Below are 27,538 nucleotides of genomic sequence, written 5' to 3'. Positions count from 1 at the left end.
TGAAGAACTACTGATTGAACTATTGAGATGTAATATTGTTTTAGGTCATGCCCATGCGTGTAGAAATAGATAGTGTTTCCGATAATCTCGTATATTTGGAAGGTAAAGAAAAGCTAGATTACACCTTCAAAATGATACCCGCGAGTGCAGTCTGGTATATCTGATACATTACACATAAACTAATCAGCGTTTACATCGCTGCAGCCGAGTCTGAGGCAGCAGTGGACAATTTGGCAGAATCTTGAACTATATTTTAAGTCTAAATTATTTCTAATCATATCAGATCGATTAATTAAGGATTTACATTCTTTTATTGAGCAAGAATTTGTTACTTCGCCGGGTAGATTGTTCCACAGGTTAATCGTATCCAGAAGAAATGATTTGGCATAGGGCTGGGTTCTATATTTGATTATTTCTTATCTTATCATAAAGTTATACTTTCTATTATCAGATACTTGACTTCGAGTGAGATCGTTAAGATATGCAGGTGTAACATAATGTAGTCATATTTGAAGTTGTGTCTTCTTTCTTTTACAAATTGAAACATACACATATTGAGTGGGTTGCTTGTCGCTGGTAAAAGAAGATATTCGTTTCGCATTAATGGAAATGTACCTGATATATGTGATAATTTTACATCTCTTAGGAATCAGATATAGAAGAAATTCGAAATATATCCAAGCAATTTAAGGAGTCAGAGTAGGAGGCAATATATATGTTGTTCAGAGCTAGAAGTCTTCATTCCCCAACTGACTAATTATATATAGCTTTTGACAATAAGACAGCAAAAAGCTTTCAAATGTTGTTGTTTTTTAAGACATAAGGATGACATTTCCAACTTTATTGCATTGGTGTCCAAAAATATGTCCGATACAATTCGCTATTTTGACTTGCACCACGACGGGTGAACCCGGGGCTTCGGCGTGGGAATATGAATGTGCGGCCACAGCTTTAAAGGATGGTTCTTATGGATGGGGGCCCTGTGAAGATGATATCGATGCCTGCATGGTGCTTAAGTACTCTGCTGATTTGAGGAAAGGTAACCAATGTAGGGTAGAGTTCTTGTGATGGGGGCGTTTTCTGATCTGGTTGGTTTGGGTTGGGGCTGGAGTGTGGTGGAGAAGGTCCTCTTGAGAGTCTACATCGAATCGTCTTATTTATTCACAAATTTCAAGAAAATCTATCAAATAGTCACATCGAAAAGCTTGTTCTAGATGGACCACACATCTGTCCATTAAAAAAGTCAATGTATAATTTATCATAGTATTACCTCAACTGATTTGTTTAATCTCTCTGGAGTTGAAATTCCGATATTAACTGCCGTTTTTATTAAACAGACGGGCGTGGTAAGTGACAAATTATACACGTAATACGGGTGATTGAATATCAGTTATCTCCACGACAGACGGCAATGAACATTTTAGTTACGCGTCGATTTCCAAATTGAAACAATAAGTTAACCCAGGATTCTACACGTAAAGAATTCAGTGTGAAACCAACAAATAACAAAGAAAAAAGAGCTTTTCTATTTGACTGTTTGATAGGTATTCTTGAAGTTTGTGAATAAGTAAGAAAACGTACAACTTTGTGGATAACAACTTCTGTTTTTTCCGACGTTTCGATGCAGATTCTCCAGAGAACCATCTCCACCTAACTCAGGCCCAAACCCAAACCAGCCAGGCCAGAATCAACCCCAATCACAATCACCCTACCCTACATTGGCAACCTTTCACATATCAGCAGATTACTTAAGCACAGTGCAGGCATCGATTGCATCTTCACTGGCTTCATTATACTAGTATTGGCTTAGGGTGTTTCATTTGTGCTTTTTGTACATTTATGTTTAACACTATCTTCTATACATGTATAACCAGCTGTTCTTACGTTAATACCCAGAGAGGTATTTACAGCGGGAGATCACCTGTTTCTACATGTAGTGCTTCAGGTGAAGCGGCTTCCGCTTACGCCTGGGACAAAGAAGTAATCTTACACCTAGTGTCACAGCCTTTGACCCAATACCAAGTACTAACTCATGTTGGACCAGTCAACATCATCATCATGCTCCAGTACTCATGACAGTGGTGACATCGTAAAACATATACATGTGTATTTAGCTATTGTAGTAGCTGGTGTTTCATGACCAAATATCATATGAGGCCTACGTGAACCTTGGCATCTAGTGCTAGGTCGCACGTTATCAGAGTTACATCTAAGACACGGATTTTCCAAATCAAGACACAGTCAACAAGATTATGAAAACAATGTCCAGTGGCAACGTCCTGCAGGAAGCACTGGCGTATTTAGCAAAGCCAAGGCATTTGGACCCAGGGTGACACTACTGTTAGCATTCCAACATGCAAGATGGGATCCTCCTTATGCAACACCGGAAGCGCTCGTTAAATCTCCAACATCATCATCATCATTAGAGAACATTGTACTATACGGCGCTCCACTATAAAAGGCGGTCCCTTGTACCGGTGCTCATGCGCAATCAGATCCGGAACCAGATAATATTATAAACACGCCCGTCTTTCAACCTGTTCAATTATTATTTTGTTATTGTCATTTCATGCTGGTTCTCTCAAGTAAAGTGATCGAACAAATGGAACTCTGTTCTTACTTAATCATCATCATCATCTTATGCACATAATTCACACAGCCCTGACATCCATGATCAAGGGTCCACTGTTAACAGTCCAGTGGGAGATTTCATCTAGAGATGTTTTTGGAGAACTTTCATTACCTTCGCCAACTATTACCTGAGGGATATATGTGTATACTTGTACAATACACAAAAATGTTATAAAGGGCAGGAGTCGTATAATGGTCTTTGAAATCTCTCCAGAAAGAGCACCTTTCGATTGCACCTCAATAGAATATTGCCCGACATAACAGAGAACATTGGGAAATTGAAATCCCCCAACCCCCTTGTCAGACAGTCTTGTGGAGGGTTTTCTGTCACTCTCAATCCGTATGCATTGTATAAATCTGACACAGGCGAGGCAGTGTCACTAGTCTCTTTTATGTTTAGTTCAGGTGAGTATTTCAAGGGAAGGAGGGTTGCCTATTTCACCATTGTAGAACAATATCAGAATATCGATGTCCCTGAAGCCGATCGGGGCAGACGTTCCGACACAAATCAGCAAGAAGTGGAATCCACATAATATGAATTCCACTTGTCTCAACTAATTTCTCGATTATAAAAAGGTCCTATAATAAAAAACGCACAGTCGGATTTGAACATTGGACTCGATTTCTTATGATTATGGTTAGGTCTTGTCGTTTTAACATACAATTAGGAAGAAGAGGAACATTACAGTGAAGCATTTTCCAGTTGAATCCTGACCAGTGAAACTCTTACTCTCATTGTGATCAGCCACCTATGACCTGACTTAGAGTGATCCTTTCAGCAGTGAACTATGCATTGTAGTGAATGTATTGAGTGAATGAGTTGGGTTTAACGCATCTTTGAACAGTATTCCAGTTGTATCACAGCGTGCCAGCTTAATATGGTAGGAAAGCCTGTAGTGAAGCCAATGAGAACGAGTATGATATTGCCAAACCTGGAAACATAATTGGGGCGAATCGGGATTCGAACCCACGATCAGATAGGTTCTAAGAGACACCATGGGATGCAATTCTGTACAGCGAGACGAATGGGCCATCCTCGCCCCATAGCTAATGTAGATCGTTGCCGATGATACATTTCTAATCAATGATGTTGTATCAATGCATTCTTCTAACTTGCATGGCTATAGATCCGCGTATGGTGGCCAATATTATTGGGCTTTCTTTTTGCGTTTCAGAAAGGAAACATTACTATAAATGAGGGAATCAGTCTGAGTGCAACGATCTCCATCGTGTTGTCTGAACGCAACGACCTGCATCCGTGCTGTGTGAAAGCAAAAGTCTGCATCAGTGCTGTCTCAGTGGAACAGTCAACATCCTTGCTTGTTGGAGGCATTTGACCGTCACAACTGACGTTCATTACTCGCTGTTTATACAGGACGTTGTTGGTGACACTTCCAACAGCTAAAGCGCTGGGCATGCCCAAGAGAGGTTGTGTGCGTCTTCTAGTTTAAATTGGAAGTGGTGACAGACTTGCATCAAACATACACCCTAACTTTACAGTTTTGTAACTCTGTTCTTCAAGCACAAAGACATCTGTAGACTAATTTACCTCCAAACCTCGCCTGTAGACAGGGTTCCGTTTATACAACATGGTATCGCGAAAGTACTTCCGAAATACACAAGTATTGTTGACTATAGCATGCGCCGTGTATGTTGTTAAATATGCCTTGACCTTCAACTCTTTGGCATTAAAAGACACTGAAAAACTCACTACCGAATCCCGACTAACAGGCACTACTACGTTTAACAAAAGTCACCTGATAGTTTTCACATCATTCCCTCTGATGACAGACCCCAAGTATAAAAAGTCAAACTTAAACCAACCACTGAAGATTGCAGATCGAATGAAAGACTTTACGGAAAGTTTGAACTATACCCTCCAACATCAGTGTGTCAACGAAGTGCACTTATTTTACGATCAAGACGGTATGCCAAAATACATCAATTCAGTCTTAGGTAAACAACCAAAGTTGAATTTCGACAAAGTACCGAACGCTTACTCCTACCTAAGTTTATTTGATATCGCGCATAAAAATTATACAGACAAACTTGTGATGATCACAAACGGCGACATATATCCAGCAGACGGGTTCGAGAAGTTGGACTATGATCACATGAAGGCAAATCGTGCGTTCTACGTCCCATCCAGACAGAGTCGGAGGGAGAGACGGTGCCTGGTTACTGGGTACACATGTGACCCCAAGACATATCATATTTATATGGCTCATGATTCTTATATATTCATTCCCGATAGAAAAGAATTGCCTCCTAAGATCAAAGAGTATCTTTCAGTTAAATTTGATGATTATGGTATCGAAAATATAGTAATCACCGTCTACAGGGAAATTTTGAAATATCGAGTTACAAATCCTTGCTTTATATTGCACATGTACCACAACCACTGTAGTGGACTGCGCCATAACGACAGGATAGCACGTGAGTATGTTAAATATGGTACGGCGTGGCCAACTAGCGAACTGTAACGCCATGTCTTTAAGCGAAACAGCTATAAACCTGTACCACGAATGTCATCCTTGATGCATGGATCTAGAATCCTTTATGAATGGCATCACATTAAATTAAGTTAACGTCATTCATTTGAGGAGAGCTTTGGAAGCACCTTTGATGTCAAATTGGTGGTATTTCTTAGGCGTTCCAGGAAGCTAAATCTTTCGTTACATTTCCTGACTTATATTACCAGACTTGTCAATTTACGTGCTTTAGAAGTCAGGTTGCTATATTTATGCTATATGTAGCAGCGGGTGCGGTGTATGTACATTACCATCACGAACTGAAAGAAAACAATGTCCAGATGTAGTATTTTAAACGCTACTGACCAGGTTCACTGCTAAATATAACCGCTTGCAGTCACCTGACAGCCGAATCGTAACTTGATTGTAAACACATGATCAAGTCTCAATGATGTAGTTTATCTCAAGTAAAATGGATATTCTTGAAAAACGCACTTTGTTATGTTGTTATTACTTTAAGAAACACTCCTTGTCGGCTTGTTTTCACTTTACAAGTAGCAGCACACATGCACATTTATCAATTATCGCGATATTTCGGGATATGGTTTCAAGTGGCTATGACTATTACACTAAAATCAGTTGTGTTCATTGTAATTCCTGAATTCTGATTAGGTGAATGTGTTATTGCATTCATTTCCCGATGAATGTAACAAATAAATTAAGCCACGCCCCCCAAAGCGAACTACTTTCACCACTACTGAATGTCGGCGAACACAAATTTAAAGTAATTACAGTCGAGAAATTCCCTTTCTGCTAACATGTACAATCATGCACAGGACGTTTGAGCGAAATTCGTGAATATTCATTCTCCGGGCCTCCCTTTGAAGGGCGAGAAGGTTTGAAACAGCAAATTCGCAAACGTGAAGGCTTGTTCGCCTTTTCTTTTTTGCCCGCCTGTGCTCCACACATACAATGTCCTTCGTCAATATAATGATAACATATGGGGTAACATACCATAACAAACCGGTAAAGGGACCACATGGTGGATCACCGTTCAGGAGGTATAAGCAAGAATAAAGAGTACGTAAAATATGTGCATGATTTTTGTGTGTGTCCTCTATGAGAGATAAAAGACTTAAGTTTTACGTATGGACTGTCGTAATTATAAAAGCTATCCATTAAAGCCTTTAAAATTGAAATTGTTTAGAGGTACCATGAACGTACCACAGAGTCGGACACACTTGTATGCAGAAAAAATTACGCAGAGACGCAATTGAACACAAAGGAATAGCAATATTTTACGTTCGCTTCATCGGGCACCTCTCATCATTCCCCACAGCATAACAGCAGTCGCGATCTGTTTCTTTCTGTCCCACATATACTCTGACCAAGTTGTAGAGGCAAGTTCATGGGACTCAACATTTGAAGATAAACAATATAATATATGGACGGTGATGCGACTAGAAAACATTGTTTTTGTGTTTGTATGTCAAGAAAGAGAATGTATAACCACTCAAATAATTACAATTATGCTTTTTAAATGTCATGAGGGTATTACGACCGAGTGGTACCTTTAAGTTAAAAGATGTATTTTGTCTGCGGCTTCCTTGTCTATATGAATTTTTTTTAAATAATTTTGTCGTATAGAAAGCTGCTCTTCCATAGACAAAATAAAGGTTCTTACCGCAAGCAAAATGTTTGTCCTTTCAATTGGATACTCCTATTAAATGCATCCATTAGATTGACAATTGAATTATGTAATGAACAAAACTCGAACACACATCGTTTTATCAGGGGTGGTGGTGGGTGGAGGTGGTGGGGGGGGGGGGGGGGGGGGGGTGTGTTCAGATTGTAAAATACCACAACTGCGGATACAATGGTTCATTATTATGGAGTTGATTACGTTTGATGCAAACCTGCAGGTCTTAGGTATAAAGGGGCCACTTCGACCATTACGCATGCGCGCGTTCTTTGAGCAATGCTATCTTTTTTTCCATTTAGCAAGGTTATACCTTTGCTGATAACAACATATATGCAGATGAGCACATGGTAACTTCCTTATAATTATTGTTTTATGGTCAAAGAAAACACACAACAATGTCAGCACACGTTTTCTCAATTAAACAGATTTCTCAAATTCTAATCATACCATTCTTTGACAAGGCACTACATTAACGTCATTTAGAAGACAGCATTGAAACAAACAAAAAATTCTCATAAATATTAAAATATTAATGAGGTAAAATTCGACTCAAGGACTGCTCATCAAAAGCAAAGTACATCGAGCATGGAAAAAAAAGTAAATATATTTTACATTTAGAATTTAGAAACTTTCTCAATGAGTCAGTAATTGAACTACAAAGACAAGTTGGATCACTGCGAGCATATTCTGCCCCACCTTTGACACCCGTCGCAAAACACATGCAAAGGCTAGTCAATTGATCACCTGAAAAAAACAGGGGCAATGGCCATCCTTGTACAGTGTACTAGACCCACAGAAAATATAAAATAGCTTATAAGGACCCTGTTTATCCATAACTTGTAAGGACATAAACAGAATGAAGCACCGAACAAAGATAACTAGAGTGATGAAGAGTCGTTCATCTAGAGTGGTAAATCTTTACACTTTTTTGCCTGACTATATCCATTTGATGTGTTGGGCGCAGACCGTACCGTACCATCGCCTAACTACTATTTCTAGTACGTATTCGTAATTTCAATATATATTGGCGATATTCTGGTCGAAACATTTTGAACTGAATCCCTTATACTCTGCATCGATGTATGCTTTGTCGTGTTATGCTGTTATCTCTTTCGTAACCATAAACTCATTTTGGCAGTATTTTCGTGAATCGTATTTCGCGATCTAATGCAATTCTTCGTCTTATAGTAAACTATCAATGTTTGATCAATGGGACTAAAATTCTATATCATTTACAAACGTCTGGTTATGTAATCAGAACTATCAATGCAATACTAATAACATTTACACCGTGAGATCCGAATTTGATGTGCAGTTTGCGTCATTTATTATCTATGACATATCAAGTGAGGGCTTGCTTGAGTCCCGTGTGATGACAATTCCCACGCGTGACCAATGATATTTCATTCGGTTGAACAGGGTGAATTAGAAGGAAACTGATTTCTCTTGAAGGTAAAGCCAGATATAATGGGAGGTTATTCAAGGAAGAGGGCGCTACCGGAAGGGGTATATGGGTAAAGCCCGGGTGGTTAATCTCTCCTGTTGTGTCGCCGTTACATTGCAGTCTGTTTTATGTGTATGTCCTGTGCATTATGGTAATGCTCATTTTCGGGGCGGTCGGGTAGCCTAGTGGGTTAAAGCGTTCGCTCGTCACGCCGAAGACCCGGGTTCGTTTCCCGACATTGGTACAATGTGTGAAGCCCATTTCTGGTGTCCTCAACCGTGATATTGCTTGAATATTGCTAACAGCGGCGTAGAGCCATACTCACTCACTCACTATGCTTATTTTCTATTGAACCACAAAGCATGGATGGTCCCTGGTACATACATGTACCTTACAGTAAGATATACTTAGTTATTCAGTGTCGGGGACTGGCGTGGTTCTGAAATTATATGGATCAAGGCTAGTTACGCGATTGGATTTGTAAAGAAGATTTCAAAGCAGAGTAAATACCTCGGCGAGTGCGGGGAAGCCACGTTGTGTGTTTGTTGTTTATATCTGGCTTGACGAGGCTTTGGAAAAAACAATGTTTGTAGATTTTATAGTCTTTAAACAGAACGTATCCAGTGGGTAATGAGATATGCCCCGGTATGTAATCGCGCATATGCCTTTCACATCATGATAATGCAATACTATTTCATTTAAATAAACAGAGTAGATAACTGTTTCTAAGCGCTCTTAATAAACTTCGGGCAAACCCACTGTACTATAGAGGCATACATGAATATAAGGAAATAACGTGTCAACATGGCTGTGTAAACGTATAGTTTAAGTAATTATTATTTTGAAAAACGTTTAACTACATATTTATGAAAGAATTTCCATGCGTGAGTGTACCTATATCAGAAAGTGGATTAAGATATGCGCCTTCAGTATTTCCACTTAATTCCAGAATTCCACCAATTGTGTATTTAACCCTCTTGGTGCCGCGGGACCACATATTGTCCCTCGCTTTTCACACCCTCTTACTGTCACGGGACCATATATGATCCCGCGAAAATGTCCCTTTTCAACTGTGAATTAAGATGTCAAACACTGAGTGCGCACAATCAAAATTATAACCATCATCACCCTAATCATCTTAGCATTAACATCATGTAACTCATATTTTATATAGTGCTACGGATTGCGATATATAGTGAGATTAGTAAAGTGGTTACCGCTCTTCTCGACCTTTTTCTGCCATGTTTAATTTCATGCGAATGACGGTGATTTTGTTATCATGCACCTTTGCCATATACACGTAACTATTATAAAATCAAACATCCAATTTGAAAATCATGTCAAACAGCTGATCTAATGTTGTGGTTGTCTGATCGATACACGTGTTTTCAGTTTCCAAATAATAATAGTCTCTTTGACTGAACAAGAAAAATCACGTTTGGGAAGATTTCCACGGCGACTGACGAGTGAATGAGGGCTTTATCACTTGACTAACACTGTCAGAATTTTGGCGCACGTTTCTGATTTTGGTATGTTGCAATATACAACCTTTCTAATATTTAAGCCATATATGTTAGAATCTCGCAGTGTTCAATTTATAACAGTAATTAGATCCACACACAATACATATAGATAATCGATTTCTGAAAGACAAAAAGTTTTCAGTGTAAATGTGATTTTTTATATTTTTGATGTTTTAAAAGATTTTATTATGGGGTTTTCACTGTGCATTATCTAAATTATCAAACACTTCGATCAGTGACATACGTAATAGTAATGATTACTTTGTTTTGTATCCTTAGTAAGAAATAGAATTTGTAAAAAAACATCTTGTCTAAGAGCAAAATGAATGCATTCTTGTGGTTCTCTTTTCACAATTTTAAATTGTAGCTGCAGTTAAGCTCGGCCAAAAGAAAAAAGGAAAGACATTATAACTGAAAACCATTTATATTAAAAATTTTGCTAGTTTTATTTTCGAAGTTCGATACCAAGAATATATTTTTCCTTTCATGACAAATAATTGCATTACTTTCATTTACCTACAATCATTATCTATTTCAAACTTTTCCCTTTGTAGAATGGGAATCTGTACTAGAAATAAACTATCACATATGTCCTTGAATGTACATGCGCATACCTCGGTGTAGATACACTTCTAACGTCGTATTTATAAAACAATATGAAGAAAAAGTCGCATTTCATCAAGTGGCCATACAAGTATATTCAAGGTCTAAGGTGGGAAGCCAAGTGCGAAATACAAGCTGAGACAAGGATGTATGTTTTCTAGTGGTCATAGTGAAGCAAATTGAGTTTTGAGAACACGAACTGTATATAGCAGCGGTAGAAACTAACAGTTTTAGTCTACTAGTCCTTTGATGATAACATATGGCAAATCCATTAAAAATGGCAAATTTCTACTAGTCCATATGATATCTTAACTATTGAGCAGTTTGGCAAGGACTACAGGACTAGTGCCAATTTCTATCGCTGAATACACATTGAACACTTCTTTCGAAGTAATTCATATATTTGTAATTGTCTCTCTTACTTAATCCAGACAGTACTCCTAATTGTGCCGTAAAAACAAAAATATTGCCTTCTTTCACCTGTGTTCCTTGTACAGTAAACTACAGTTATAACGAACTCAAAGGGACCATTATTTTAGTTCGTTATAACCGTTGTTCGTTATAAGTATATATACAGCAAATTGCCTGGACAAAAAAAAACAACAGTTCGTTATATCCGTATTAAATATACACTCAACGCTTCTTGAAGTGTTAAAATTGTCCAATTACATCTCGTTTCAAGTTTTTTATCAGTTAGGTTTAAACCATTAACAACACATCATAACACCCGAAGTATGAATAAGCGGTATGTGTGATTGCACAACGTAGCAATGCTGTAATAATATTTGAAACAGTCTGCGTATGAACCAATCACGACCACTTCCGTCAATTTTGTTTTGACGTCCAAAACACGGACAATTTCGTCGGGATTTTTTATCGGCAAATATAACCCACGGAAAATTCTCAATTAATGTGTACTTCGACATAAATGTCATGTGTCTGTCACCGTTAGGATATGTACTTGCCAATGATATGAATTAATGGACATTTGGATTTCACGCAAGGGCGCTTACTTGACTTTACTTGCCATATTCGGGTGCTTCCATATTAGGATCAATGCAGAAAAGTAGGAAACTTACAATACCAGCACTCTTATCGATGGCTAGGCATTGCATAGATCTTTTGGATTTGGTGAGTTTAGATACTGATGGAACGACAATCAACTCCAGTTGCATGTTATACAATTTGGTTACACTGTGTGAAGAAATAAGAACCTTGTAACACTTTTGATACAATGTATCTGTTTTTGAAACCGCGACGTCATCACAGTGCGGCACTGAGCGGTATGCAGGCTGACTGACGTCCAGGCACCATGAGGGTTAAGAAGTGACACGGTGATCACTGATTATGCTCAGTTGGTAGCATAAAGCAAGAACAAAAATACTCGAATCGTCCAAGGTTTGTGTTCTTGTTGAAAGAGCCACCCATATAGTTCGCTCATTAACACCGCTGAAATGGCTGTGAAAAGTATCTTTTTCATCTTTGTAGCTTAATGATATATAACAAACGTTGTCACCCGTTTGGTTGAAAGAATCGTCACGTAACGTTAACCAACTGTTTGCATTGTTTTCGTGTAAGTTATTCAGTGCAATTATTTGTCATGTATTTAACGGTTTATTAATGAAAGCGACAAACACATTTCATTCCTTTTGAACATTGCTTATGAAAATGGAAATGCTTATGATTATGGAAATGTTTTCTGATATGAATATTTAAGGAAAGCACACTGTGTATTAGATATATTGTGACGTCCGTGCAAGGACTGAGATATCGTTTTAGAAATGAAACAGAAAGGGTATGGTAAACACCAAACCCTGAGCGTGGCCTGCAACGTGAATGTAAAGGGAAAACGGCAAAACATTTAAAAATCTAGAAGAAGAAGAAGAAGAAGAAGTAGAACTTCGGACAGAGTACAAATCTGAAGTTCAGAGCTGTACGCTCGCAATAAAGTTAAAGCCACAATAACTTATGCTGTACCCGTCATTTCATATTCGTTTGGTGTTGCTGATTGGACAAAACAAGAAATGCAGGATATTGACACCTCACGCGAAGAATCATGTCAGACAATAGATCCCACCACCCTCGCTATTCCCTCAATCGCTTATATTTACCAATCATTATGAGAGGACATGGTTTGAATAACGTTGGAGCTCTTCATGATAGAACTGTTTTGTGCACTTTTGCACACATTTATTTGTCTCATGATTCTCTTGTGAAGCATGTCAAGACTTCAGTTTTCGTAAACGAGCCAAGGATGTGGGACATAATCTCAATGTCAGTGTTGATTTTGTTGATGGTTCTGTACTGCTGGACGGTACAGATTTGAGTGTCAACCATGCGAAGTGCCAAATCATTCAGCCCATTATTATGTTATTTTTGAACTTATTAGATGTACAATGCATTACATTTTGTAAAGATCTTTTAGTACTAACAGCCGCAGGAAATTGAAATAATGTTAATCTTCGGTCAAGGCCAATAGAAAGTGAGGGTGAAGTGAATAAGAACAGGTACCAAACAGTAAGCTCTAGTGATAAATTTAAGACATTCAATAGGTTTGTTCCGTTCACAGTCTCACGTTTTCACTACTTGCACTTCGTAACAACTCGCCTCTTTCCGTGACTAGCTTTACGGAAGAGTACGAGTGGCCAGGGTGTCATTGATAAGGATGACAAAAAATAATTCAAACCAAACACGGAAATAACACCGTAATGCCTTAGAGGTTATATTTGTATGTATCCTGGTACATACACCAGTTGATAATGATCCATAAACACGAGGTTATGATGTAGTCGGAATCGTACAATAGAGTCTGCCGTAAGCAGAGGTGTCCAATGATAACTGAAAGGGTTTGGTCTCTTTTAGTTATATTTACTCTTACATAACATAATATACTCTAATGGATATCGTATGCACCTTGGGATCCTTGCGTGAAGGACACCCAGTGAAGTGTTATGAAGCAACCACGAAGTTCCAACTCCGTCAATAAAACTCTTTGTGACACACACATTCCATAATTTTCATTGCTCAAAATAAGCATCCTCTAAGCGAATCATCAAAGATGTTAAACGTATATATTCATCTTTTTGTATGAAACCGTATTATCAATTTGAATTACACTTCGAACATAGTATAGTGAGGGAGGATGGTAATATAAACGCCTACAATTCCTGACAGTAAAGTCATATTTTTATGAATGCAGATCATATCATATCAGAAGTTTGATTTCCAAAACTGATCAACCGCTTTTGAGTTTGTGGTCCTTCCACAGAATGCTCCCCAGAATGCCTCAGTTTCACCGCCTGAAACAATGGATGTGTCTTAAATATTTCAGTATGTTGTCTGCACACATGCTGAAGGCAAGACAATAATATAATGAAATAGAAATGGTGTGTATATTATTTATAGTACCCTCATCCTTGACGAATGAATAGACTTATTGTTTGACTGGACAAGCTCACATATTTCCCTAACAACTGACTGGGTCTTCGGACTGCATCGCTTCCGTTTTGTGCCATATGTTCATGTTTCACACTGCTTCTCCATGTACATATGCCTGATGTCAAATGAATAGTAATACTTTTAAACTACACATTGATGATATATTGTCAACACATTTTCTCATCCAGAACAGGGGCCGAGGGTGGCGTAGTACATATTGACAGAATAATGATGATTTTATTCAAAAGTTCTAAGGCCACAGGCCCATAGACATACAAAGACATGATATTTGCCTTTTTTAGATAATATACATATAACCTAATAAACTTTACGTATGGAGCGACATTTAAGTTTAATAGCGTCATATATGTATTTAGACAGATGATTAATCGAACATTTACATGTTGAAGCATTTTGCTATGAAATCTATCGGCACAGATGCAATGTTTGAGGGTTTTTTTCTGTTATTTTCCGCATGCTGTTGATAGTTCATGAAAGTAGTAAGACCTTCTTGACTCTCCTCCAATACCACATCATGAAGTTCAAACACAAGGCTTAATTCCACGCATGGATTCTACATACGCATCATAGTAAGGCTAAGTGGGTTTATTTACATCATCACAAGCGCTACGAACGTTGTGTATGTCACTGTTACGATTCCTCACCTGCTGTAGTTCATCTGCCTGGTTCAGTCTCCAGAATCGCCTCACAAAGGGCAGAAGGAGCCTCTCATCCCTCGTTGGCTCATGCCAGTGTTCTGACAACATAATCAGATGAGTTTCATTTGACGCATTTGACGTACTAGTCCGGACTGATGCCGATTTATAGTGCTAGCCCACTGAGATACCATGCCGCAGTTTAACATTAATACACCACTCAGACACAGTACACTGACTCCGAGCCGACCTGTCCTTGCTTTAGCCCCTTAATGCCGAGCACCAGACAGGGTAACAACAAGTACCATCTTTTAACGTCTTTTGGTGTGACGCGGCCGGGGATCGAACCCCGGACCTTCCGCTCTCCGGGCGGACGCTCTACCACTAGACCACGGAGGCGGTCGTACATTGTTATAAGTAGATCCTTGAAAGAAAGAGTGACTTGAAATGACGATTAGATTAAACTATAATTATACTCTGATATAAATAATACATGACAACGTCGTTTGCGGACAGAAATATCTATTTTGTTCGAATTTCTATAGTTTTAAAAAGAACCCAGGCACAGTAATGTGCACCCATTAGTATTCACACGTTTTTCATCGTTTAAGTAAATACATTATTTATTGTACATAGAATACATATTATTCTACATGTTCTCAACTATAAATTACTTGACCAGAAACTGGTGAATAAATTGATTGTAAATGAATTACAACCAGAATCAGATAAGATATAAGAAATGATACCATAAACATTAAGAAATCAGATACAGATGGTCAAATGTTGCTAGATACATAATATATTATTGTTTCATGCGTGAAATATATTCGCTTAGGAATATATTATTGAGTTAAAGAATTCTCCCAGTCAGAATTTTGAAAAGGATAGTTACGCGAAATACAGCTGTGCGGTTATCTTGTGTTTTCTGTAATCGATAAGTACCCATCCCTGTGATGAAGAAAGCGAAAACATGTTTATCTAAATCTTAAATTTAATGAATGCAAATAATTGGCTTTGGTGTTGTACCCGGATATTGTCAGTTTCATGATGTTTTATGGCAAAAGTCAATGCACAGAAATCGAGCCTGGTGTCCTTGTCCAAAGCTATCTTAGAACTGAGGTGATCGTACCTCCCATACCTTAACATATTATACTAACGACAGACGTAGTGCTAAGGTTGTTTTGTACAACGGTACCAGGATCATGTCCGTGTTATGATGTTTTATGACATATGTCCATGAAATGAAATCACACCCGTCAAAATCCCGGTTAGAATAGGTCTTCAGCAACCCATGCTTGCCGTAAAAGGCGACTAGCGGGATCTGGTGGTCAGACTTTTTTGATGCATGTCATCATATCCCAGTCGCGTGGATCGATGCTCAGGATATCAATCACTGGATTGTGTGGTCCAGACTCGATCATTTACAGACAGCCTTCATAAAGCTTGAATATTGCTGAGTGCAGCGTTAAACAACAAACAAACAAACAAACAAACAAACAGACAGACAAGCACAGAAATCGACTCGGAAAGTGTATTTATGAACTGAGGACTGAGTACTCAGTGGGCAGACCATCATCCCCTCACAGAACACAATCAGTCATCCGACCAGAGCATAGCCATTAATTGATCATATGTGACCGAACATCAGATAAGTCTAAAATAACATTTTACTTCTTATTATATTTTAAAACTACAGTATCTTAGGAACACAAATATACTATTCAAAAGCTTCAATTCATATTTATTGCAGAGATACATGGCATCAGACGTTTGGACCCATATTCCGACTTATAACTGTTTATGTTATAATTGCAGGTTTTAGATATTATGTTTGATTAATTGAAAGTAGACATGTATGCTGAAAGGTTTTGAAATAATGTTTTCATTACATTGCGAACTAACGAGAGAAAAGTAAAATATGTTTGTACAGTCCGTACAGTTGACGTCATAGCACAATTGTATCCCAGCACCGATAAGGTCCTTTTTTTCCCGGTGGGTTACATATTTTGAATAGTTACATAGAACTTGAATATGATTTATGCTAATGAAAAGAACTCACTGGTCGCCAGACTGACAGCCAACCCAACCAAGAACGCGATCAGCCATCCCGTCAGGGCATAGTTCATGTATGAGATGTTGTAGAGGGGGTTACCTCCTGAGTCAATACCGGCCACAGGGATAGGTGAACTACAGCATAAACTATTTGTCAGTCGCCATTGTTGCATATAAGCGTGTTACCCTCTATCACAGTGATCCCTCTATATACAACACAGTTGGATAATCACGAATGTTCCTTCTAGTTTATACTAATATGATATTATATTCATTATTAATAATAAAGATCACGATAGTGTGATTGTGAATGAGTTTGAAGCCCCTTTGAACTGTAGTCCAGTGTCAGCTAAATGTGGAGGAAGGCCAGATGTGATGCAAGCCTCAGACGTTTACCACTTTGGTGCATGAGTATGGTGCTGACAAACCTAGAATCATAATCGGGGAAAACCGGGATTCGAACCCACAATCATAGGTTTCTGGCGAGCCCAAGGCACGCAGTTCTGCACAGCTAATTGCAGTGCCTTAGTTTACCTGACCGTCCGTGTCCCCTCACGATGCAGTATATATACCAATATGATACTATGTTCATGGATAAAGATATATATATATATATCCAGAGACAATGTTAATACTGATATCATACATTGTTTATGGATGCGGATTTTAGAGAATATATTGATACTAGTATGATATTGTGTTCCTGCATAAAGAGTATGTCAATACAAATATATGTTGGTACTAATTAGATATGTTCATGGATAAAGATATCTGGAGAATATATTGATATTAATAGCAAATGTTGAGGATAAAGGAAATTGATTGAATTAAGATTTGATATGACATAAAAGCATCGACAAATGGAATTAAACATTTCGTCCCTTTGTCTAAAATAAACTCAACATCATTTCACTAAAAGCACAGTTAAGTGATTTCTCAAAGAGTGTCTTATCATTAAGGGATGTTGTTAGATGGACGTCTTACCTTGTGCTGAAATCAATGTAGCCTGTACTGTTGTTGAAGGGGTCAGGGAGGTACAGGCCTGTTATGTTGGCCACTTCCTGAACGTGACAGAAGTTACCTGGTGCTGGTGGTAGTGGTACAGGTCTACGTCCGTACATGATGCCGCCGAGAGTGATCCACGCGTTCAGCACCAGAGACACCACCAAGCCAGACGCAGCCCCCTTTTGGACGGGCACATGTAACACATCAGACATAACAGCTGACAATGCAATATGCACATGGATATGAATTGTTTGTCAGTTTGCTATGGGTATACTCACGGGACAATATAATATGCTAAATACTGTTTGAACGTATATATAAAGCCACAGAGGTGTCTGATTCAAGTATCACTTAATTTTCTATACCACAGAACGTCAGCAGTAATTGCATTGAATGTTCCCTAAAATAAGGCCAGATATTCAATCCCTAACAATTGCCACTCCTGCACTTTCCGGAGAAGCAGAGATAAACAACGCTTTTGAATGCCCTGATTAGGTTTCTGAAATGATAAAATGTCGAAATGATTGAATGCTTTAATCGAGGACCTCCTATAACGCCAGACCACAAGTTGCTAGAGTTGTGCACCAATATTCGACTCTGAACAATGTTAATGGGTGTTACCCTAGCCTGCAAGATCCCCTGATCTTTTTATGATAGGATGATTCAAAGTTCCCCAAAGAACTTATCACTCCTCAGTTATAGATTGTTTTCCCAAGGTCTGGTATATATTATGGGCAAGTTATAGAAATCTGTTTTAAATAGGAGACTATGGTATGGTATCCTTTTAGTACACCCAATAGTATATTACCCTTTCAGTACTCCGTATAGTATATTCTCCCTTCAGTCCTCACAAAAGTATGCTGTCCCTCCAGTACTTACCGCTATGTTTCCCCACGGAGTTGAAGCTCCTAAGAGGAAAATCCCGAAGACAGGACCTGCACAAGCTCCAACAAATCCGATTGCGGCCTGCAAAGTGCAGCATTAACTAAGCGAACATCGACCTGTTTGTCTAAGTACGTTGCAGTTTAAAATTTCAAAACGAACTTAAAAGGCATTTTCAAAATATCACTCTAAAACCATAAACGTTAAGTTATGTTGCTGTTCATGTTGCATAAGAAACACGATTACCAATAACCTGACATTAGCCTTTATTGCAGGAATTGTGTCAATATAAGAGACATGGCACTGACCTGGACCACAGTTCCTGGCAGAGTCCGCGCAACAAAAGACAAGCTCACGCAAAGTCCTCCAAAGAAGAACACTGAAATGGTGGTTTACCATATGAACGTAATATACAGGCTTATCTTAATGTTTATTGCTCTATTGTTATGGCAATAGGTTGTAGTTGTAGTTGTAGGTGTAGTTTTTAGTTGATTATGCAATGTTGTGGAAACAGTGCCACATGATATCATGTCTATACAATTTGCTTTTTCCACTTTAAGTAACATGGTTATCAAGGTTACAACATTCAATGTATGCCTTAGTAAAGTTTTCAAACAGCTTTATGGTAGACATTTGAAAGACATTTCCAAATGTGATGCATCAATGAATGGTGTCCGATGCAATTCTCTGTTTTGACTTGTTCCATATGTTCTCGTGTTTGATCAGGGAACATTTGATTTGCCTTTGCATGTGTTTGTGATGGGTGCCACCGGTGGGGTAGGGTCGCGAACAACTGGTTCATAAGTACTAGTATGTGACAGTGATATACACATGCTCATGATATTGTCGGAATCGTATAATTGATTATGCTTTCGGTACATATTTCTTATGAAGATGGAAAGGGTTTTGTCGCTTTTATATACCTGATATTTTGGCGATGAAGATTTTTCCTTTCTCGGTTGTGTTGTACCGGTCAAACGCTGGTCGTAGTAGATCCTCGATGGTGTTGGCGGCGAGGCCGTTTATGACGGAAGACACAGAACTTAGAAATACATACGTTTTCATTTAAACATATGTTATTTACATTACCTGGGAAGGATTGGGTACAAGTGAAAGTGGTATTTAAAAGTAAATGCAAATGACTCATCTATTGCATACGTGTAAATGATGATTAATGGAACGGCGAATTTAGATATGCATTGTTGGTAATAGTATGACACTACTGAATGTCAGATTCGCAACTGGAATAAAACAAATTGTTGAACTCTCTAACCCACTAACTCCATCCTCTTATCCTCCACTCTTCATCTTTTAATAATCTAAATACCTCCCCTGGCCATGCCAGACACGAGAACTGATTGAAATTAAATTTCACTGAAAGAACAAAATAAGCATTATATTCACCTGAGTGCTGCACTGAATATTGTTGCTAAGAAAAGACCAGACATGCCTGGGAAACCATGGAATATTTCCATCACGAAATAGGGGACGAGCTGCGAAAGTAAGGATCAGTTGAACACTTGAGACAGGCACCTTTACATAAATGTTCTTTTTTTAAGAATGTATACAATCGATATTGAAAAGAATGGTTACGTTGTACTAAACAATGAAATGGTTGATCACATTAAGATTTGTTTTAATTATTTAATTGATTTTTTCTTCTTAATGATGCTTTCTAATATCTTCTTTCCAATATTTACAAAAACTTTAATACCGACATGTTGGCATAGAGGGTAAATCGGTAGACATGAAGACACATACGGTAATGCTGTAGGCATATTGTCATTTAGGGTAAATCGGTAGACATGAAGACACATACAGTAATGCTGTAGGCATGTTGGCATTGAGGGTAAATCGGTAGACATGAAGATATATACAGTAATGCTGTAGGCATGTTGGCATAGCGGGTAAATCGATAGACATGAATACATATACAGTAATACTGTAGGCATGTTGGCGTAGCGGGTAAATCGGTAGACATGAAGACATATACAGTAATGCTGTAGGCATGTTGGCATTGAGGGTAAATCGGTAGACATGAAGGCATATACAGTAATACTGTAGGCATGTTGGCATAGCGGGTAAAGCTGAAGGCGCAGCAGCAAGAAGTTGCAGACACGCTGGTATCATGGCTAATGCTTAGATCAACAAATATATGTGAAGGTGCTTCCAAGAGTAACCACATAAACTGACGTGAGTGATATAAAGACATTTCACAAATCTTATTCAAACCAATGGCATTATCTAATATATATGTGTTACCTGATTTCTGTTCTTGAGGTATCCAGCCTTGAACGGGTCACATCCTCGAACTGTGTAGTAGCTGTAGGCCACGAGTCCAAGGAAACTTAAGGTCACAAAGGATATGCTTGTCACGACTGTGGTGAGGGCGTAGGTGCTGTAACAGTGAGTGATTGATTATATGCAGCAATTGGCATAGAGGGCAATATCACACCCAAATCACGACTCTCTGTAAGTAATTAACTGGAGCAGGAACACCAAGTGAGTGGTAGAAAGAGCAACTATCCACACTGTCACATCCTTCTGTCCACCCAATACCTCAACCAAAAAGGTGTTTAACCTTCTCACCAGAAACATCAGGAACCATTTTGATTTTACCAAATCAGGTGACAGCTGACCACTTTAACATCTATATTTATACTTGTGTATCCCGTATGTTGTCATGCGCCCTCAAGGTAAGTACCCTAAACACAAGTTATATTTACTTCTGCTTTAAAGGCATCAGGGGCGGTCGGACATGAATACCCCACTCAGACACAGTATACTGACTTCGAGCCGACCAGTCCTTGTTTATACCCTTAATGCCGAGCGCAAAGAAGGATACCATCTTTTAACGTCTTTTGGTATGACGCGACCTTTCGCTCTCCGGGCAGGTGCTCTACCACTTAGCCACGAAGGCAGTCGCAAGTAAGCATTAGCAATGGGATCACAATAAACAAGGACATATGTAAATGGAGAAGCATACACTTGTAGGGTTTAAGTTATTCACTTTATATATCAATTGTGTTCTAAGTACAGAGTGTCATCAAATTCTAAGCATAATTGCTCAGGTTATCTGTACATGTTTGACGCCTTGTTCATACCGCGTGACTTTGCCCTTCGAGGTCATCCAATAGTATGTCCGATAAATAGCTCAGGGGTACGTTGGGTGTATATCAGATATGCAATCTCTAACACATGTCATGAGCCTGTGGTTGAGAAAATTGTAATTGTGGTGGCGGCGGCCGTGTTCAAATTTTAGCAAACACATCAAAGGGGCTGCTTAATAACCCCGACTGGAGATACATGTATATAGCATTAGTGTGATGTGAAGCTTTCCAATTTAATTTTTTTCAGCTATCTTTGACATCTGTAAAGATTTTAATGGTCATTTAATATCATGAGAACAGACCTGGTAAATGCTCACCATATTTGTTGAAATTGAATTGCCTTTGGAGAAAACCCTGCAACTACCCATGTGCACTTGTCGAATGTCAACAATGGTCATGACTGATAATGTGCCGATACATTCACCAACAACACTATCACACAAACTAATGACGGATCCAGTAAATGTGTTTATAACTTACAGTTTGGCCTGCCTGACAGTAGGAAGAGCACATATTCTCTGTATAGCTGACTGGTCGAAGACATACCCCATGTACATGCTGCCGCCTCCCACCACCAGAGCCCAGAACGAGTGGCGTACACGTGGATCTACACTGAACCTTAAGGAATAAAGGATATAAAACGTAGAACATATGTCCATAAATGCCTTCATGGTATTTGCTTTGCTTCCTTGCAGAATAAAAGACAATTTACAGATGAACTCGAATAGGATTTGTAAGCCAATGTTCGATTCAAAACTCCTTTGAGGAATGTCCATGTGATATAGAAATCTTACTCTACAGGCGGGACTCGCCCTCCCTGGACTGCCAGATCCCAGGTTAGTCCAATCCCACCGATGTCATACACTCCCTGAAACAAACACATTTATCCAAAACGTCAACGCCAGTGAATAATCAGTCTCGAATGCCTGCTGAAACATATTCTAAAGAGCCCGAAAGGTAAATTCCTGATGAAAAGTATATTAATGAATCCTTGAAATCATCAAACAATTCTGGAATGGCATAACCAGTAACATGATCTGAGTCTCTTAATGAGGTAACTGTAGTAACCCTTTCATGGACATGGATGAAGGTCTCTTTCACAGTTTTGCAACCGTGAGTGCCACATGACGAAATAATGCATTGACGTTAGAAAACGAATCTTTATTTTTTTATTTAGAGGTTGCCTTCATGTTGCACATTGGTAGATATCCCGAAGGACCACTCGAGGACTGCAATCTAAACCATGTGTTTCAGGTCACAATGAAGTCCTTTCAGCAACAACAATGAACTCATTCGCTAACGCCGATATGCTTTGCTCTTGTTCTTTCCAGCACAGGTTAATCTGACATTGATACTTAGTACTATATCTGGATCTGGATACACAAGAGGTGGGAACAAAGTCGTGGAGCACAGATTATATTTTAACATGTATGGTTGCATTTAGATAAACACTGTATTGATCAAATACTTATGTAAATAGTTGCGTTTTGTGTGCCCCTTTTGGTCGTAAAAAATATGATTACATACATGTACATTTAATGTAGTGAAATTTATTACCTTAGAGACAGTTGCATAAACTCCAGCAGCCATGACAAGGGCCTGAAACATATCCACCACAACCACCCCTCGTATTCCACCCTGTGACACAAAAGTGATTGAAAATATGGCATAGGGAAGTTCAAAAGACGGTATTTCATTTTCTCGTCTTGATGTATTATGAAAGATAACAGAATGAACAATCTTAAATGATCAATGACAATGTATGATCAACTCACAATGGCCGTGTAGAGTGTTGCAATAGCTCCTACAAGCAGCACCGACACCCACAATGGGAGACCAGCAACTGTGAGGACACAAACGTCAGAATTTGTTGCAAGCCAGATGGAAATCACAGTGTATTCTTAAACTACAGACGGTGTGTTTGTTAAACGTCACTTGGATCAGTATTGTGTTACATCACGACTTGCCTGCTTGGCGTGGGAAAACAACTAGCACTGGGATGATGCTGACAAACCTAGAAGCATAATCACAGCGAATCTGGGATTCGAACTCCAATTATAGGTTTCTTACAAGGGACTAAACTCTACTCATTCGATTAGGCAACATGTGCCCACTAAATACATGGAGATGAATATGGGTAGACTATATTAACTTTTCTCTTAAGGAATACAACGTGAATGGTTATATTTACCTGTTTCTATCGCTACTGCTGGTGATAATAAAACCACAGCGATGAAAAAGATCTGGAAAAGAACAACATTGAAGTAATCGAAACAATATGAATTTCATCAATATTCTTCACTCGCGAAAACAACCCCAACTCGACAGTATACTAATCGCAGGTGAGTTGAAATCTACCTTGTACTTTTATTTCTGTCGAAACATATGCTATGGCTATTACCTGTCTTTGGCAAAGCAGTTACTTTTTTCAATTTAGAATGGTTTTCCTTTGAATATGTATCCGATATATATAATAGAGCAGGCACCCTTTAATACATGTCGTTAGAGTGTAAATTGTTATAGGTAAGGTGAAATTGGGTTTAACGTTGCGTCCAAGATTATTGCACTTATGTAGCGACGTGCATGCACGTGTGTGTGTGTGTGTGGCTGCTTGTACTGATGCCGATTTAAAGTGCTAGTTCACTGTGATACCAAGCCGCAGTTTAACATGAATACCCCTACTGACTCCGAGCCGACCAGTACTTGTTTCAGCCTCTAAATGCCGAGCGCCAGACAGGGTAACAAAAAGTACCATCTTTTAACGTCTTTTCGTATGACGCGGCCGGGAATCGAATCCCGGACCTTCCGCTCTGCAGGCGGACGCTCTGCCACTAGACCACGGAGGCGGTCCATTAATTGATGATTCAGTGATGAATCAACATGGATGGAGGTCTCGTTCGCAGTTTTGCAACTGTGTGTGCCACATGACGAAATGATGAAAAAGAATCTTCATTTTTTTAATTTGAGGTTGCCTTCATGTTGCACATTGGTAGATATCCCGAAGGACCACTCGAGGACTAAATCTAAATCATATGTTGCAGCAGTCCCGTCTGACGCATAGTTGGGGACAGTTTTAATGTCTTGGCCCACACAGTTTCTTTTTTGTAATGCTACCAAGATAGTGATATGTCTGGGGGTCGACTTGGTAAATAAAAGCGACAAAACACATGTCCATGATTATCACAAATATCTACTGAAAGCGGATTTCATTGAAAGATTCCATCCATATCATTACCATGTGTTTATTAATCACTATCGATTAGTGAGGATAACGGATGTTCGCGTAAAGGTTGACCGTATCGTGCCGGTGGGGTAGGGAGTGGTGAAAACTGCTCGTCATGACGAAGGTCCGGGTTCGATTCTCCATATAGGGATAATGTGTGAAGACAAGTCCCGGTGACCTCGCGGTGATACTGCTGGAATGTTACCAAAGCTGTGTGAAATTTATTCAAAGTGACAGTTGGGAAGAGGCAGTCGATATAGCTTTTGTATACTTTCTGGTACAAATAGTAGGCATCACCAACACCCTGGCTTCTCCCTCATGGCGCCTGGCCGTCAGCTGGCTTTGCACACCGCTCAGTGCTTCGCTGTGATGACGTCGCGGTTTCAAAAACGTATACATTGCATTGGAAGTGTTACGCTGTTCTTATTTCTAAACACAGTGTCACCAAATTGAATAACATTCAACTAGAGTTGATTGTCTCTACCTCAGCATCTAAATTCAGTTAATCCCAAAGGTCTGTACTACCTAGCCATCGACGAAAGTGTCGGTATTCTAAGTTTAGCGCCATTATCATAACTGATGACAGCACTGTAGCCAGTTTTGTCTATTTTCATCAACAGAGAAGACCTAGTCACTTCGATGCCTGCAGAAATATGCTACCCAATTGTTTGTTTGGTTCAAATGCTGCCTATAAGCATTGACAGTATTGTAAATAGTTAAGAGTTAACATACATCTTTCGCAGTAAGACTCAGAACTCTTCAGCCATCCCTCCCTCGTTCGTAATTATATAAATACAACAATACCGTATTCGACGTAATAAGCGCCCACTGAGATATTTACTAATATATTAGCTGGTGAACAATCCCAATTAACACTCCTTCCGATTGATCAATGTATACAAGACTTATTTATTCGTGTATGATACGCACTCGTGTGTTATATGCATCCTTAATTATGGGCAATTAAATTCTGGAAAAGAATCTGTCGTGTATGATACGCACATCATTTTCTTTTGTATCATTTCAGGCTGTCAGCATAAACAACGAAATTTACGATCTTTCAACTCACCAAAATTATATTCTAATGATAGCCCCGTATTTCTAATTTTGAGAACGCCCCGGGCGCTTATTACGTCGCACACGGTAACTTACGTTCTGCAACATTCCCACAACACTGATACAACGTCTGAATGCCACCGACCCGAATCGCAGATGGAAATACTGAAAGGACAAATAGTATAAGTTACAAATTGAGTTTTCTGTCTCAAATTCATATACCTGACATTCATTTTCAATTAGTTATTAATTTCTTAAGTTATAGGTTGTCTCCCAGGCAAGACGTATGAAAAAAAAATCCTTTGGCAAAGTCGTTGAGCAACGTCTGAATATGAAATTAATGTTACCTATGATTGTACAATGTCCACAGCGTACATCTTACAGGGCTTGGGGCGGTTTGGTAGCCTTGTGGTTAAAGCGTTCGCTCGTCGCGCCAAAGACCCGGGTTCGTATTCCCATATGGGTACATTTTGTGAAGCCCATTTCTGGTGTCCCCCGCCGTGATATTGCTGGAATATTGCTAAAAGCGGCGTAAAACCATACTCACTCACTCACTCAATCTTACAGGGCTCTTGCTTATAAAACTGGCTGAGACAAATATACCCTTTACATGGAAGACGCATTTCCTCAGCTTTATTTACGTGCACTTTAGGAACTAACTGCGACAAATCACGTTCCATATTCACAAGAAGTCTTAATTGTCGATTGTTCGATTCCGACTATATCATGAGCACGTGTTAATGCATCACTATAAAATAGTTATGACACCAGGTGTTCGTGAAAACATGTATAGATTATTGAAAGTGCATGAGATGTAACATAGATCCGGATTAGAATTTGTCTTCAGCAACCAATGTCAGAATGCGACTAACGGGATTGGGTGGTCAGGCTCGCCGACTAAGTTGATGCGGGTCGTTGTATCCCAATTGCGTAGATCGTTGTTCACGATGTCAATAACTGGATTGTCTGGTCCAGACTCGATTTTTTACAGACCGCTGGCATACATCTGGCATATTTTTGAGTACGCAGTTAAACTTTAAACAAGAAACAATAGATAACACTATCGCCCATCGTGGCTTACCGCATTGTTTCCATGAAATCCATGACATACCTCATAAACACTTGTCACCTGCAGTGCATGCATCATCGGTACTACTGTGAAGATGGAGATGGACATCGCAACAATACTGCCAAGAGCGAACAGGGCAAATGTAAAACCAGTAGTGAAGGTTTCTGCAGGCATCCCTATAAAGGCCGTCGATGATATGTACGTCACATACAGAGACAACGTCACCGGGATGACGTGGAGACGCCGTCCTCCCATCAGGTACTCCTCTCTGGTGTTCCTCCTCCTCCCCCTGATGGCGTAATATAGTCCTATCCCCACAGACAGAGATAAGAGTCCACATACGACGATATAGTCAGTGGGTCCGAGAGACACCTTCGCCATGGATTCTGTCCTCGCGAAACCGACGTCTGAGAACAGCCGTGTGATGATGAATGATGGTGATGTGTCTCAGGAGGCACCTGTGAAATATCTCTATTATCATTCAAATGATATTTTAACAGCGAAACTTGATACACCGTCAACCACATGCAGTCAGTGGTGACACATACATATATTTCACGCTATTTCAAAATCAGATACAGGAATGTTGCACAGAAACGTCAAACCTGAATGCGGTTCGTACATATGTATCAATGCATAACTAATCAATGCAATAAAATGTTGACTGATT

At 39.2% G+C, this 27,538-nt stretch overlaps 1 protein-coding gene and 1 long non-coding RNA gene across 2 annotated transcripts; both read right to left on the bottom strand.

Moving 5' to 3' along the window:
- Window positions 1–13,318: 13,318 nt before the first annotated feature.
- Window positions 13,319–22,710, bottom strand: LOC124138116 (sodium-coupled monocarboxylate transporter 2-like). Its single transcript, XM_048393845.1, has 12 exons — window positions 22,705–22,710; window positions 22,315–22,388; window positions 22,001–22,138; window positions 20,673–20,808; window positions 19,815–19,903; window positions 19,334–19,452; window positions 18,719–18,789; window positions 18,408–18,494; window positions 17,508–17,707; window positions 16,531–16,658; window positions 14,478–14,569; window positions 13,319–13,673 (listed from the first exon to the last, which is right to left on the bottom strand). The coding sequence occupies exons 1-12, from the start codon at window positions 22,708–22,710 to the stop codon at window positions 13,575–13,577; spliced, it is 1,239 nt and encodes a 412-aa protein (XP_048249802.1). The 3' UTR covers window positions 13,319–13,574.
- Window positions 22,711–23,076: 366 nt separating this feature from the next.
- LOC125378340 lies at window positions 23,077–26,940 on the bottom strand. The gene is made up of 5 exons (XR_007220207.1): window positions 26,911–26,940; window positions 25,896–25,964; window positions 23,712–23,763; window positions 23,296–23,363; window positions 23,077–23,158 (listed from the first exon to the last, which is right to left on the bottom strand). It is a non-coding gene; the product is annotated as an uncharacterized LOC125378340 (long non-coding RNA).
- Between the last annotated feature and the right edge of the window lie 598 nt (window positions 26,941–27,538).

This window comes from Haliotis rufescens, unplaced genomic scaffold, assembly GCF_023055435.1.
Source record: "Haliotis rufescens isolate VD_foot unplaced genomic scaffold, xgHalRufe1.0.p SCAF_12, whole genome shotgun sequence".
In the NCBI taxonomy this organism is placed as follows: domain Eukaryota; kingdom Metazoa; phylum Mollusca; class Gastropoda; order Lepetellida; family Haliotidae; genus Haliotis; species Haliotis rufescens.
This window is presented reverse-complemented; position numbering and strand designations above follow the sequence as displayed.

What these genes read in the sequence shown, in the direction of transcription:
- LOC124138116 (XM_048393845.1), bottom strand. An exon ending in GGGCGAGTCCCGCCTGTAGA is followed by an intron (nt 22,139 to 22,314) that starts GTAAGATTTCTA and finishes TTATTCCTTAAG; the next exon opens with GTTCAGTGTAGATCCACGTG. An exon ending in TACATTGATTTCAGCACAAG is followed by an intron (nt 16,659 to 17,507) that starts GTAAGACGTCCA and finishes TTTATGCTGTAG; the next exon opens with TTCACCTATCCCTGTGGCCG.